This window comes from Phyllobates terribilis, unplaced genomic scaffold (genome assembly GCF_046119375.1).
Source record: "Phyllobates terribilis strain yellow unplaced genomic scaffold, ASM4611937v1 Scaffold_1__5_contigs__length_1240528914, whole genome shotgun sequence".
In the NCBI taxonomy this organism is placed as follows: Eukaryota; Metazoa; Chordata; class Amphibia; order Anura; family Dendrobatidae; genus Phyllobates; species Phyllobates terribilis.
In genome coordinates this window covers 1,237,249,813-1,237,261,879 of record NW_027362761.1, presented here as the reverse complement: position 1 = coordinate 1,237,261,879, position 12,067 = coordinate 1,237,249,813, and the positions used below count along the sequence as shown (strand labels likewise).

The 12,067-nt window shown below is 49.9% G+C and overlaps 1 protein-coding gene across 1 annotated transcript in view; it reads right to left on the bottom strand.

Annotated features, from left to right (window-relative positions):
- The window catches only part of LOC141164820 (probable carboxypeptidase X1), a 247,140-nt gene that overhangs the window by 19,728 nt on the left and 215,345 nt on the right, over window positions 1-12,067 (bottom strand). The window contains exon 4 of the mRNA XM_073650411.1: window positions 11-150. Within this exon, the coding sequence (XP_073506512.1) occupies window positions 11-150 (140 nt within the window). The remainder of the gene's footprint in view (window positions 1-10; window positions 151-12,067) is intronic.

The following is a 12,067-nucleotide window of genomic DNA, read 5'->3' as shown; positions in this document are numbered from 1 at the left end:
CTGTACTCACGTCCATATGGAGTTCTTCCCCTGAGTGATGACTCCTGTAAAGCGAGTGAGGCGCCGAGCGTCCACCTCCAGCCACTGCTTCTTATTCTCCTCCCCAGCACACCAAGCGCCATCAAAAAAGTCATCATCATAGATCCCCGACTAGAGGAAGGGACAGAGGAGGAAGAAAGCTCAATACAACAGCAGAATAGTGAGTGCAGCTCTGGGGTATAACACAGGAGGTAACTCAGGATCAGTAATGTAATGTATGTACACAGTGACTGCACCAGCAGAATAGTGAGCGCAGCTCTGGAGTATAATACAGAATGTAACTCAGGATCAGTAATGTAATGTATGTACACAGTGACTGCACCAGCAGAATAGTGAGTGCAGCTCTGGAGTATAATACAGGATGTAACTCAGGATCAGTAATGTAATGTATGTACACAGTGACTGCACCAGCAGAATAGTGAATGCAGCTCTGGAGTATAATACAGGATGTAACTCAGGATCAGTAATGTAATGTATGTACACAGTGACTGCACCAGCAGAATAGTGAGTGCAGCTCTGGAGTATAATACAGGATGTAACTCAGGATCAGTAATGTAATATATGTACACAATGACTGCACCAGCAGAATAGTGAGTGCAGCTCTGGAGTATAATACAGGATGTAACTCAGGATCAGTAATGTAATGTATGTACACAATGACTGCACCAACAGAATAGTGAATGCAGCTCTGGAGTATAATACAGGATGTAACTCAGGATCAGTAATGTAATGTATGTACACAGTGACTGCACCAGCAGAATAGTGAATGCAGCTCTGGAGTATAATACAGGATGTAACTCAGGATCAGTCATGTAATGTATGTACACAATGACTGCACCAACAGAATAGTGAATGCAGCTCTGGAGTATAATACAGGATGTAACTCAGGATCAGTAATGTAATGTATGTACACAGTAACTGCACCAGCAGAATAGTGAATGCAGCTCTGGAGTATAATACAGGATGTAACTCAGGATCAGTCATGTAATGTATGTACACAGTGACTGCACCAGCAGAATAGTGAGTGCAGCTCTGGAGTATAATACAGGATGTAACTCAGGATCAGTAATGCAATGTATGTACACAGTGACTGCACCAGCAGAATAGTGAGTGCAGCTCTGGAGTATAATACAGGATGTAACTCAGGATCAGTAATGTAATGTATGTACACAGTGACTGCACCAGCAGAATAGTGAGTGCAGCTCTGGGGTATAATACAGGAGGTAACTCAAGATCAGTAATGTAATGTATGTACACAGTGACTGCACCAGCAGAATAGTGAGTGCAGCTCTGGAGTATAATACAGGATGTAACTCAGGATCAGTAATGTAATGTATGTACACAGTGACTGCACCAGCAGAATAGTGAGTGCAGCTCTGGAGTATAATACAGGATGTAACTCAGGATCAGTAATGTAATGTATGTACACAGTGACTGCACCAGCAGAATAGTGAGTGCAGCTCTGGAGTATAACACAGGAGGTAACTCAGGATCAGTAATGTAATGTATGTACACAGTGACTGCACCAGCAGAATAGTGAATGCAGCTCTGGAGTATAATACAGGATGTAACTCAGCATCAGTCATGTAATGTATGTACACAGTGACTGCACCAGCAGAATAGTGAGTGCAGCACTGGAGTATAATACAGGATGTAACTCAGGATCAGTAATGTAATGTATGTACACAGTGACTGCACCAGCAGAATAGTGAGTGCAGCTCTGGAGTATAACACAGGAGGTAACTCAGGATCAGTAATGTAATGTATGTACACAGTGACTGCACCAGCAGAATAGTGAGTGCAGCTCTGGAGTATAATACAGGATGTAACTCAGGATCAGTCATGTAATGTATGTACACAGTGACTCCACCAGCAGAATAGTGAGTGCAGCTCTGGAGTATAATACAGGATGTAACTCAGGATCAGTAATGTAATGTATGTACACAGTGACTGCACCAGCAGAATAGTGAGTGCAGCTCTGGAGTATAATACAGGATGTAACTCAGGATCAGTAATGTAATGTATGTACACAGTGACTGCACCAGCAGAATAGTGAGTGCAGCTCTGGAGTATAACACAGGAGGTAACTCAGGATCAGTAATGTAATGTATGTACACAGTGACTGCACCAGCAGAATAGTGAATGCAGCTCTGGAGTATAATACAGGATGTAACTCATGATCAGTCATGTAATGTATGTACACAGTGACTGCACCAGCAGAATAGTGAGTGCAGCACTGGAGTATAATACAGGATGTAACTCAGGATCAGTAATGTAATGTATGTACACAATGACTGCACCAACAGAATAGTGAATGCAGCTCTGGAGTATAATACAGGATGTAACTCAGGATCAGTAATGTAATGTATGTACACAGTGACTGCACCAGCAGAATAGTGAATGCAGCTCTGGAGTATAATACAGGATGTAACTCAGGATCAGTCATGTAATGTATGTACACAATGACTGCACCAACAGAATAGTGAATGCAGCTCTGGAGTATAATACAGGATGTAACTCAGGATCAGTAATGTAATGTATGTACACAGTAACTGCACCAGCAGAATAGTGAATGCAGCTCTGGAGTATAATACAGGATGTAACTCAGGATCAGTCATGTAATGTATGTACACAGTGACTGCACCAGCAGAATAGTGAGTGCAGCTCTGGAGTATAATACAGGATGTAACTCAGGATCAGTAATGCAATGTATGTACACAGTGACTGCACCAGCAGAATAGTGAGTGCAGCTCTGGAGTATAATACAGGATGTAACTCAGGATCAGTAATGTAATGTATGTACACAGTGACTGCACCAGCAGAATAGTGAGTGCAGCTCTGGGGTATAATACAGGAGGTAACTCAAGATCAGTAATGTAATGTATGTACACAGTGACTGCACCAGCAGAATAGTGAGTGCAGCTCTGGAGTATAATACAGGATGTAACTCAGGATCAGTAATGTAATGTATGTACACAGTGACTGCACCAGCAGAATAGTGAGTGCAGCTCTGGAGTATAATACAGGATGTAACTCAGGATCAGTAATGTAATGTATGTACACAGTGACTGCACCAGCAGAATAGTGAGTGCAGCTCTGGAGTATAACACAGGAGGTAACTCAGGATCAGTAATGTAATGTATGTACACAGTGACTGCACCAGCAGAATAGTGAATGCAGCTCTGGAGTATAATACAGGATGTAACTCATGATCAGTCATGTAATGTATGTACACAGTGACTGCACCAGCAGAATAGTGAGTGCAGCACTGGAGTATAATACAGGATGTAACTCAGGATCAGTAATGTAATGTATGTACACAGTGACTCCACCAGCAGAATAGTGAGTGCAGCTCTGGAGTATAACACAGGAGGTAACTCAGGATCAGTAATGTAATGTATGTACACAGTGACTGCACCAGCAGAATAGTGAATGCAGCTCTGGAGTATAATACAGGATGTAACTCAGGATCAGTCATGTAATGTATGTACACAGTGACTGCACCAGCAGAATAGTGAGTGCAGCACTGGAGTATAATACAGGAGGTAACTCAGGATCAGTAATGTAATGTATGTACACAGTGACTCCTCCAGCAGCATACTGGGTGCAGCTCTGATCAGCTGCTAGTCAGTGTGGTGATTGCGGGTGTGGTGGCTGCAGATCCTGCTGTGAGCTCCTGATCTCTGAGAAACCAACACCTCTCCACCTGGGGACCTGCTCTCTCTCTTTCCCAGGGAGGGAGCGGGTTTCTGGGATGAGTGATGGAGCCAAGTCCCAGGCTTCTGCTTCCCGAACCAGGCCGGCGGGGGGCAGAAGAAACCAGCAACCGGCCTGCACATCAGAGGACTCGGGGGTGAGATGCTGCACCAGGAGTCGCAGCAATGTGGCTCCTACTCCCCCCGGGATTGTGGAGACCCCCAGAAGCCGCAAGGCTTCCAGCATGGAGGAAAAGCCTGACAGCGGCGTGCAAGATGGCGCTCCTTCCGGAGGAAAGCTGAGTGCTCACGGAGGTGAGGCCGACCTCCCTGAGGGGGGTTGGGCGCTGCAGGGACCCCGGGAGTCTGTGTCCACCTATGCCTCCCAGGTCATGATCCGCCTCCGTGAGTATGAAGATGCCAGTAAGCTCATCAGGAGGCTCCGGAAGGAGCTGCGCTGCACAAGCGCCAAAGCTGCGGGGGCCTCCAAACCAAGGAAGGCCAAGCTCCAAGCCGAGGTAAAAAGACTGAGCAGTGAAATTCAACGCCTGGAACTTAGGAAAGCCACCATCAGAGAGCAGAGTGGTCCTTTCAAAGAAAAACTCATAAATGAAGACCGCTTTAGAGAAATGGCTGATACCAGAGAGCAAAGGCAGATGGGACTGCAGCCTGAGAGCCAGGTGGATGATGAGAGTGATGATGACCAGCAGCAAGCCCCACCTGGCAGCCTGCAAAGTCACCCGCAGGCCACGTGCAGCGAGCTCCCTGCAGGACAGGCGACAGTGACATCCGGTCGCAGTTCTGCTGGCTCTGGGGAGGACAGTGACAGCAGCGGCCAGGGAGGGGCGCTAATGGTGGAGATTAAGCTCCTGGAGTCCCCAGTGTGCCTCCAAAACTTCCATCTTGGTGACGATCTACCAGAAGAGGCACCTGGGGGCCACAAAAAGGCAAAGAAGACCAAGCCAAAGCTGCAGGAGGCGGTAAGATACGTATATGCCCCCCTCCCTGTACCCCCTGAGTCGGCGGCAGGCTCAGCTCGCTGTATAAGCCCCGTTGCCCAGCCCAGCCCGGGTTCTGCTGTGGATCCGGTGCAAAGGCGCGGGGAGATTACAGAGCGCGGTAGTGAGGCGCAGAGCTCCGTCTCTGCTTGTAGTAGCGGGGACGCAGCAGGAGGTGCATCAGCCGAGAGGCTGGACAGTGAGGGCGGCCCGGCGGCGGGCGTTCCATCAGGCCACGATGCTGTGGTGCGCTCCTCAGTGGGAGGGGGGAGCAGCCTGGTGTCGGGGGCAGCTCCGGTAGCCTCGGCGCCTCTGAATGCTGTTGCCGCTGATCACTTAGTTGAGAAGCGGCGGCAGTGTGAGGGGGCTGTCGGGGCTGAGCGTTCCGGTCCTCCCACCAAAGTGCTATTTTGTGTTGGCGTCGCTGGTCCGGAAGATCCTGATGCTAAAGATCAGCGGCGCCTAACTGCAGCTAGAGATCAGCGGCACATCATACCAAATGCCAAACAGCGGAAATTACCAACCAATGATGTGGAGGGCACACATAAGACCGGGGGTGAGGTCGCCTCCAGTTCTATGGAGGTGACTGAGCCCCTTGTGCCTGATGCGGAGGTCAAAAGGTCATCCACCATTGTTACTGGTCCAGCCGGAATGAATGTGGTGGTGGAGGTGAATGAGGATAATTCATTGTCTGGTGATGTGGTTGCTGGTTTGGTGGAGGGTGAGATGGAGGTGGGTAATGGTGATACTGTTGGGGCTGACGTGGTCACTGGTCCGGTTGCCCCCCCGGGGGTGGCAACACCTGTCCGGAGTTATGCCAGTGTCACCTCCGGGGCAAATAGGGCATCCTCCTCGTCTCCGGGCTTTGGGGACGGCATGTTGCAACGGCGCCTTCTGGAGGCTCTAAAGAAGGGGGAGAGATCACTAATGGTAGAGGGTCGAGAGGTTGATCTATCCTTCTGGATAGAGAGGCATGGCCTCGGGGCCTTCCGAGAGCAAAAAGGGGGGGATACAGTGTGGTCCCTCCCAACAGCCGGGCCAGGCAGTGTGCGTAGGAATGTGGTCCGTCTTCGGTGGAGGGGCAGTGATGCATGTCCTCCAAGGTCTAAAGTTGTGGAGCTCCTGCTGAGGATGGGCTTCAAGGCGATTGACATCTACGCCTTGATACATCCCTATTCCACGCCTGAGTTTGATGTCAGCTTTGTTCGGCCGGAGGGGCTTGAGCTCTTCTGGGCGAATTATGAGTTGGCAAAAAATGAGCCCGGCTGGCGAGACTTTGCCATTCAGGCAGTGTCTCGCCAAAACCAGATCAAGAAAGTGACCGTGATGACTCATAACGAGTCGCTTTCTTGCTATGACATCATGACGTGGCTTGGTCGGTATGGAGAGGTGGTGGAGATGCCAAAGAAAAACCGCGACGAGTTTGGTATCTGGTCAGGGGCCTGGACGTTTATGGTAAAACTTAAGCGTTCAGGTGGTACGGTTGCCCACATTCCATCGTCTGCCTTCCTGGGTAGGGATCGTATCCTGGTCTTCTACCAGGGGCAACCGAAGCTCTGTCACAGGTGCGGCGACCCCACACACTTCAGTGCAAACTGCACCGTGCAGAAATGCGCGTTGTGTGGGGGTGTCGGCCATCTTGCCGCCACTTGTGTGGAGATTAGGTGCCACCTGTGTGGTAAGTTAGGCCACCCATTCAGCCGTTGTCCTCGCTCCTTCGCTAATGCAGTCGAGACCCCGGTGGGAGTAAGCCGTGAGGCCGATTCTGCTGGGGAGGGGACTAGCAGGGGTGGGGGAGCTGAGGGGCCAGGGAAGAAAAGCAATAAAAAGACGCCTGCCCAGCTGAGGCATCTAGACAAGCGCAGACAGGAGAGGGAGCGGGGCGAGCCCCAGACTACCGGGGCAGCCCCTGTCCTGGATGCCAGTGTTGCTGCTGAGGCCCCGAGGGATGATGAGTTGGATGAGGAGGTCAGGAGGATCCACAGGGAGGAAACTGCCTCTGCCTCAGAATCCTCCCATTATGAAAGTATGGATGAGGATAATAAGCGGTGGCTAGAGAACAAGCGTAAGCTCGGCACCAAAAAGAAGAAAAAGAAGGGAGATAAAACATCTTCTCCCGCTCTGACCAAGGTACCTAAGGAAGGTAAAACCGACTCCCCTCTAGTTGGTATTTCTAACCGGTTCCAAGCCCTTGATAACATCTCTTCCTCTGAGGAGGAGGCTGAGGGTGAGGATCCGGCTTCAGCGGAGCTTACAGGGGGCGCCGAGTCTCCTTCTCCTGGGGATGCAGGGTCCTTGGGGGGAGGGACTGGCCCAGAGTCCGGAGACGAGGACGAAAAAAGAAGGAAAAATGTGGGAATGGACACCTCTGTGTCATTAAAGAGGGGGAAGGATTCCTCCTCTGAGGCAGAGGGTAAGGGGAGTGGGAAGAAGAAAGCCATCTAACTCAATCACCAATGATGGCGGTACCCACTCCGTTGACGCTGGCTTCCATTAATGTAGCCAGCATTAAGTCAAACATGGCTAGATTTGCGGCCTTTGATTTTCTCAGCCAGGTTGAAGCTGACATTTTCTTTTTGCAAGAGACCAGGCTGCCAAATATGGCAGAGGTGTTTATAGCTAAGAGGGAGTGGAGACTCGGGCCCTTCTATTGGTCTCTTGCGGCCGAGCCGTATAGCGGAGTGGCGGTCCTTTTTACCGCACCGGTAGAATGCCGACGGGTTATTGAGTTAGAAATGGGGAGGTGCCTGATATTAGATGTCCTCATGAAGGGACAAGAGCTTCGGCTCATTAACATCTATGGTCCCCAATCTAAGTGGGACCGGAAGTGTCTCTTTACGAGGATCAAGCCCTACCTTTTTACGAGTCGGCAGGTCGTCTTTGGAGGGGACTTCAACACTGTCACGAGGCCCCGGGATAGAGGAGGTTCCAGAGACAAGCTGACTTATGATAGCGTCGCCCTTAACAGTATAGCTAGTGAGGCTCGCCTGGTGGATGTCCACATCCGGCACACCGCAGGCCACGAGGGGTTCACCTATCATAGAGGTAACTGTAGGTCCAGGATAGACAGGTTTTATTTAAAGGAGGAAGCCGTCTCTTCAGCAGTATCTGTTGTTGAGGTGGAGTTCTCCGATCACTGTTTGATTTTGTTTTCCCTGAATGTTACAGAGACCCCCCGGATGGGAAGAGGCTTTTGGAGGCTCAATTCGTCTCTCTTGGAAGAAGCGGAGATAAGACAGTCCTTTGAGGATTTTCTTCAGAGCCAGGTACCCTTACTGGATCTTTGTAGTAGTAAGTCAGAGTGGTGGGAGATGTTCAAGAAAAGGGTGGCGAGATTCTTCCGCCAGCTCTCGAGCCTCAGGAGCCTGGACAGGTACCGCCTGTATCAGGAACTGAGGAGGAACCTCGAGCATCTTGTCTCAACTGGAGGTAGCCGCGAGGAGATCTCCAGAGTGAAATCTTTGCTAATGAGGTGTCAGTATGATAGACACGCATCTTTGGTTTTTGAGAGGGATTACGGGAAGTACCGCTCGCCCGACCCTTACAGAAACTGCAAGATGTCAGTGAATAGTAAAGTTGTTACAGGACTGGTTGACACTGCGGGGTCCCTGAAAAGATCCAGATCAGGGATCCTGGAGGTCGTCAGATCCTTCTACTCGCACCTCTTGGGGAAGAGGGATCTGGAATGGGATGAGATATCGGCTTTTCTGGCTGAAGCTGTCCCCGAACCAGGGGTAGACCCCTCTCTTGGCGTTTTGACAGAGATGATCAGGGAAGAGGAAGTTAAGTTGGCGATTGAAGGGCTTGCCCTGAAGAAATCTCCCGGTCCGGATGGCTTAACATCTGAATTCTATAAGACCTTTAAGGACGCCTTGGTTCCCCTCTTGACTGAGGTATTCAATGAGTGTCTTTCCTCGGGCACTCTGCCAAAGTCAATGAGGAGGTCTGCCCTGATCATCTTGTCAAAGGGTAAGGACCCATCTTGCATTGAGAATTGGCGTCCCATAGCGCTTCTCAATGCAGACAGGAAGGTTTTGGCAAAGGTGCTGTTTAATCGGCTGGTGAAATTTGCACCCCAGCTCCTTTCGGGGGCCCAGCATTGCTCTGTTCCGGGCCGCAGTACAATTAGTGCTGTACTCTGTGTCCGAGAGGCGGTGGAGCAGGGGAGGGCTGGCCACTGGAAGGGGTACATGCTGTCATTGGACCAGGCAAAAGCGTTTGATCGGGTTAATCATGAATACCTCTGGTCTGTCCTTCTGAGGTATGGCCTGCCGGGGGGGTTCGTTGATTGGCTTAAGACCTTGTACTCTGGGGCAGAGAGTTTCCCGCTTGTGAACGGTTGGATTGGCAGCTCTTTTGAGGTTGGGTGTGGTGTTCGCCAGGGTTGTCCCTTGAGCCCGCTACTGTACGTGTTTGCGATTGACCCACTTCTTAGGAGGGTGGAGCGTGGACCGTTGGCTGGGATCGGGATGGACCGGGCAGCACCGGAAGCCACTCTGAGAGTGGTGGCGTATGCCGATGACGTCACCGTTTTTGTTTCCTCTGATGGGGAGGCAGAATGGCTGATGTCAGAGGTAAATCGCTACTCAGAGGCATCCGGGTCTAAGATCAACCGGGATAAGTGTGAGAGTCTCTGGCTGGGAGGAGGAGATCCGGTTTTGATCTCGCGGACACCCTTCCAGAACCCAAAGTCTCTGCAAAAGTTCTTGGCATCGAATTTGGCCAGGGGGATTACCCCAAACAAAATTGGGACAGCAGGCTAGAGATCGCCACTCAGAAGGTGAACCAATGGAAGGGTTGGTCTTTGACCCTAAGGGAAAGGGTAAACCTGATCAAAACTTACCTGCTCCCTTTGCTGATCTATCTGGGCAGTGTGTGCATCTTGCCAGAGCCTCTCTGGACTCGGGTCTACAGTTTGTTCTTTCAACTGTTATGGGGGAATAGACTGAACCTGGTCAAGAGGGAGGTTACTTACCGTACAAGGAGACTAGGAGGGTTGGGTATGGTCAACCCTGTGGTATTCCTTGTGAATACCTTCATTAAGATCAATATTGCAAACCTCTGGAAAGAGAGGGCTCCTCCGTGGGTATTCTCCTGTAAGGGATGGTTTCAGCTTTTCTTCCAGGAATGGGAGACAGGAGGGCAAGTGAAGGATCTCCGCACACCGCATGGACATCTCCCGGCTTACGCTACCGTGGTTCTGAAGGTAATTCGCCGGTGGGGTCTGGGAATGTGGGAGGTCAGGACTCTGCCAAGGAAGCTCCTTGACAAAAGGGTTCTGTTGACCCATTTTCAGAGGCCTCTGGCGCTCAGGGATTGCCCAAGTCGGGATCTTGGGGTGGGTCTGCATCTTTTGAATTCTATCAGGATCCCCTCGAAGGTTTGGGACTTGGCTTGGCGCTGCTTCCATGGGAAACTGTGTGTGAGGGACAATCTGAAGTGTAGGAGCTCTGAGGACAGGAGCTGTCCTCGGGAGCATTGTGGTACCATGCTTGAAAGCATGGACCACTTCCTGCTTCGTTGTCCCTTTAACACAGAGGTGTACAACAGGGTGGGCGCCTCCATTGGCTGGCCCCGGCTGGCCGGTCTCTCTTATGCGGAATGGGCCTATGGAGCATTCGGGGACCTGGGTGGTCGGGACCGTTGCACCTTATTTCTAGTTAGCGCAGTGGTTAGGTATCACACGTGGAACGCACAGTGCTTAGTATCGACGCAGCGGAAAATCCTCCCAGTGGACGATGTGTTTAGGACCATACTCGGTGACCTGGTGAAGGTGCGTTCTCTGGAGTATGAGAGACTGGGTACACGGAGGGCCGCTCTCCTCTGGAGGGGCTTTTCTTTTAGTGTGCCCTAGTCTGGTCATCTCCTCTCCTGGTGGTGGGCTGCTGCTGACACCATAGATTTTTGTTTTATTGATCAGTAGACAGTGATGTAGGGCTGCAGGCGCCGAACTTGGGCTTTGTCAGTTGTGGTTATTGTATTGTGTGTTTCTGTATATATTGTATATATGGGTTTGGGTGAAGGTGTTAGGTTGGGTGGAGGGAAAAGGGGGGAGGTGGGTTCATCTTGTGGGACACTGGTTATTTGGGTGAATAACTGGCACTGCCTGATCTGTCCTATGGACGTTGGACTGAGGCATGAGACGCAGGACCAGCTCTCAGGTCAGTGCCGGGGAGGGACTGGGGGGCTCCAGTGTGGGGGGTTTTGTTTTGTCTTGTATATATTAGTTTGTATATAATTTGTCGGTTATTGTTTATTATATTGTTATTATTTGTTTGGTAACCGGACCAGATGTCACAGTGTAGATAGTTATTATTGTGTATATATGTATAATATGTGTGTGAGGGGAGAGGGAGCGGCTGGACCAGCAGAATAGTGAGTGCAGCTCTGGAGTATAATACAGGAGGTAACTCAGGATCAGTAATGTAATGTATGTACACAGTGACTGCACCAGCAGAATAGGGAGTGCAGCTCTGGAGTATAATACAGGATGTAACTCAGGATCAGTAATGTAATGTATGTACACAGTGACTGCACCAGCAGAATAGTGAGTGCAGCTCTGGAGTATAATACAGGATGTAACTCAGGATCAGTAATGTAATGTATGTACACAGTGACTGCACCAGCAGAATAGTGAGTGCAGCTCTGGAGTATAATACAGGATGTAACTCAGGATCAGTAATGTAATGTATGTACACAGTGACTGCACCAGCAGAATAGTGAGTGCAGCTCTGGGGTATAATACAGGATGTAACTCAGGATCTGTAATGTAATGTATGTACACAGTGACTGCACCAGCAGAATAGTGAGTGCAGCTCTGGAGTATAATACAGGATGTAACTCAGGATCAGTAATGTAATGTATGTACACAGTGACTGCACCAGCAGAATAGTGAGTGCAGCTCTGGGGTATAATACAGGAGGTAACTCAGGATCAGTAATGTAATGTATGTACACAGTGACTGCACCAGCAGAATAGTGAGTGCAGCTCTGGAGTATAATACAGGATGTAACTCAGGATCAGTAATGTAATGTATGTACACAGTGACTCCACCAGCAGAATAGTGAGTGCAGCTCTGGAGTATAATACAGGATGTAACTCAGGATCAGTAATGTAATGTATGTACACAGTGACTGCACCAGCAGAATAGTGAGTGCAGCTCTGGAGTATAATACAGGAGGTAACTCAGGATCAGTAATGTAATGTATGTACACAGTGACTGCACCAGCAGAATAGTGAGTGCAGCTCTGGAGTATAATACAGGAGGTAACTCAGGAATCAGTAATGTAATGTATGTACACAGTGACTGCACCAGCAGAATAGTGAGTGCAGCTC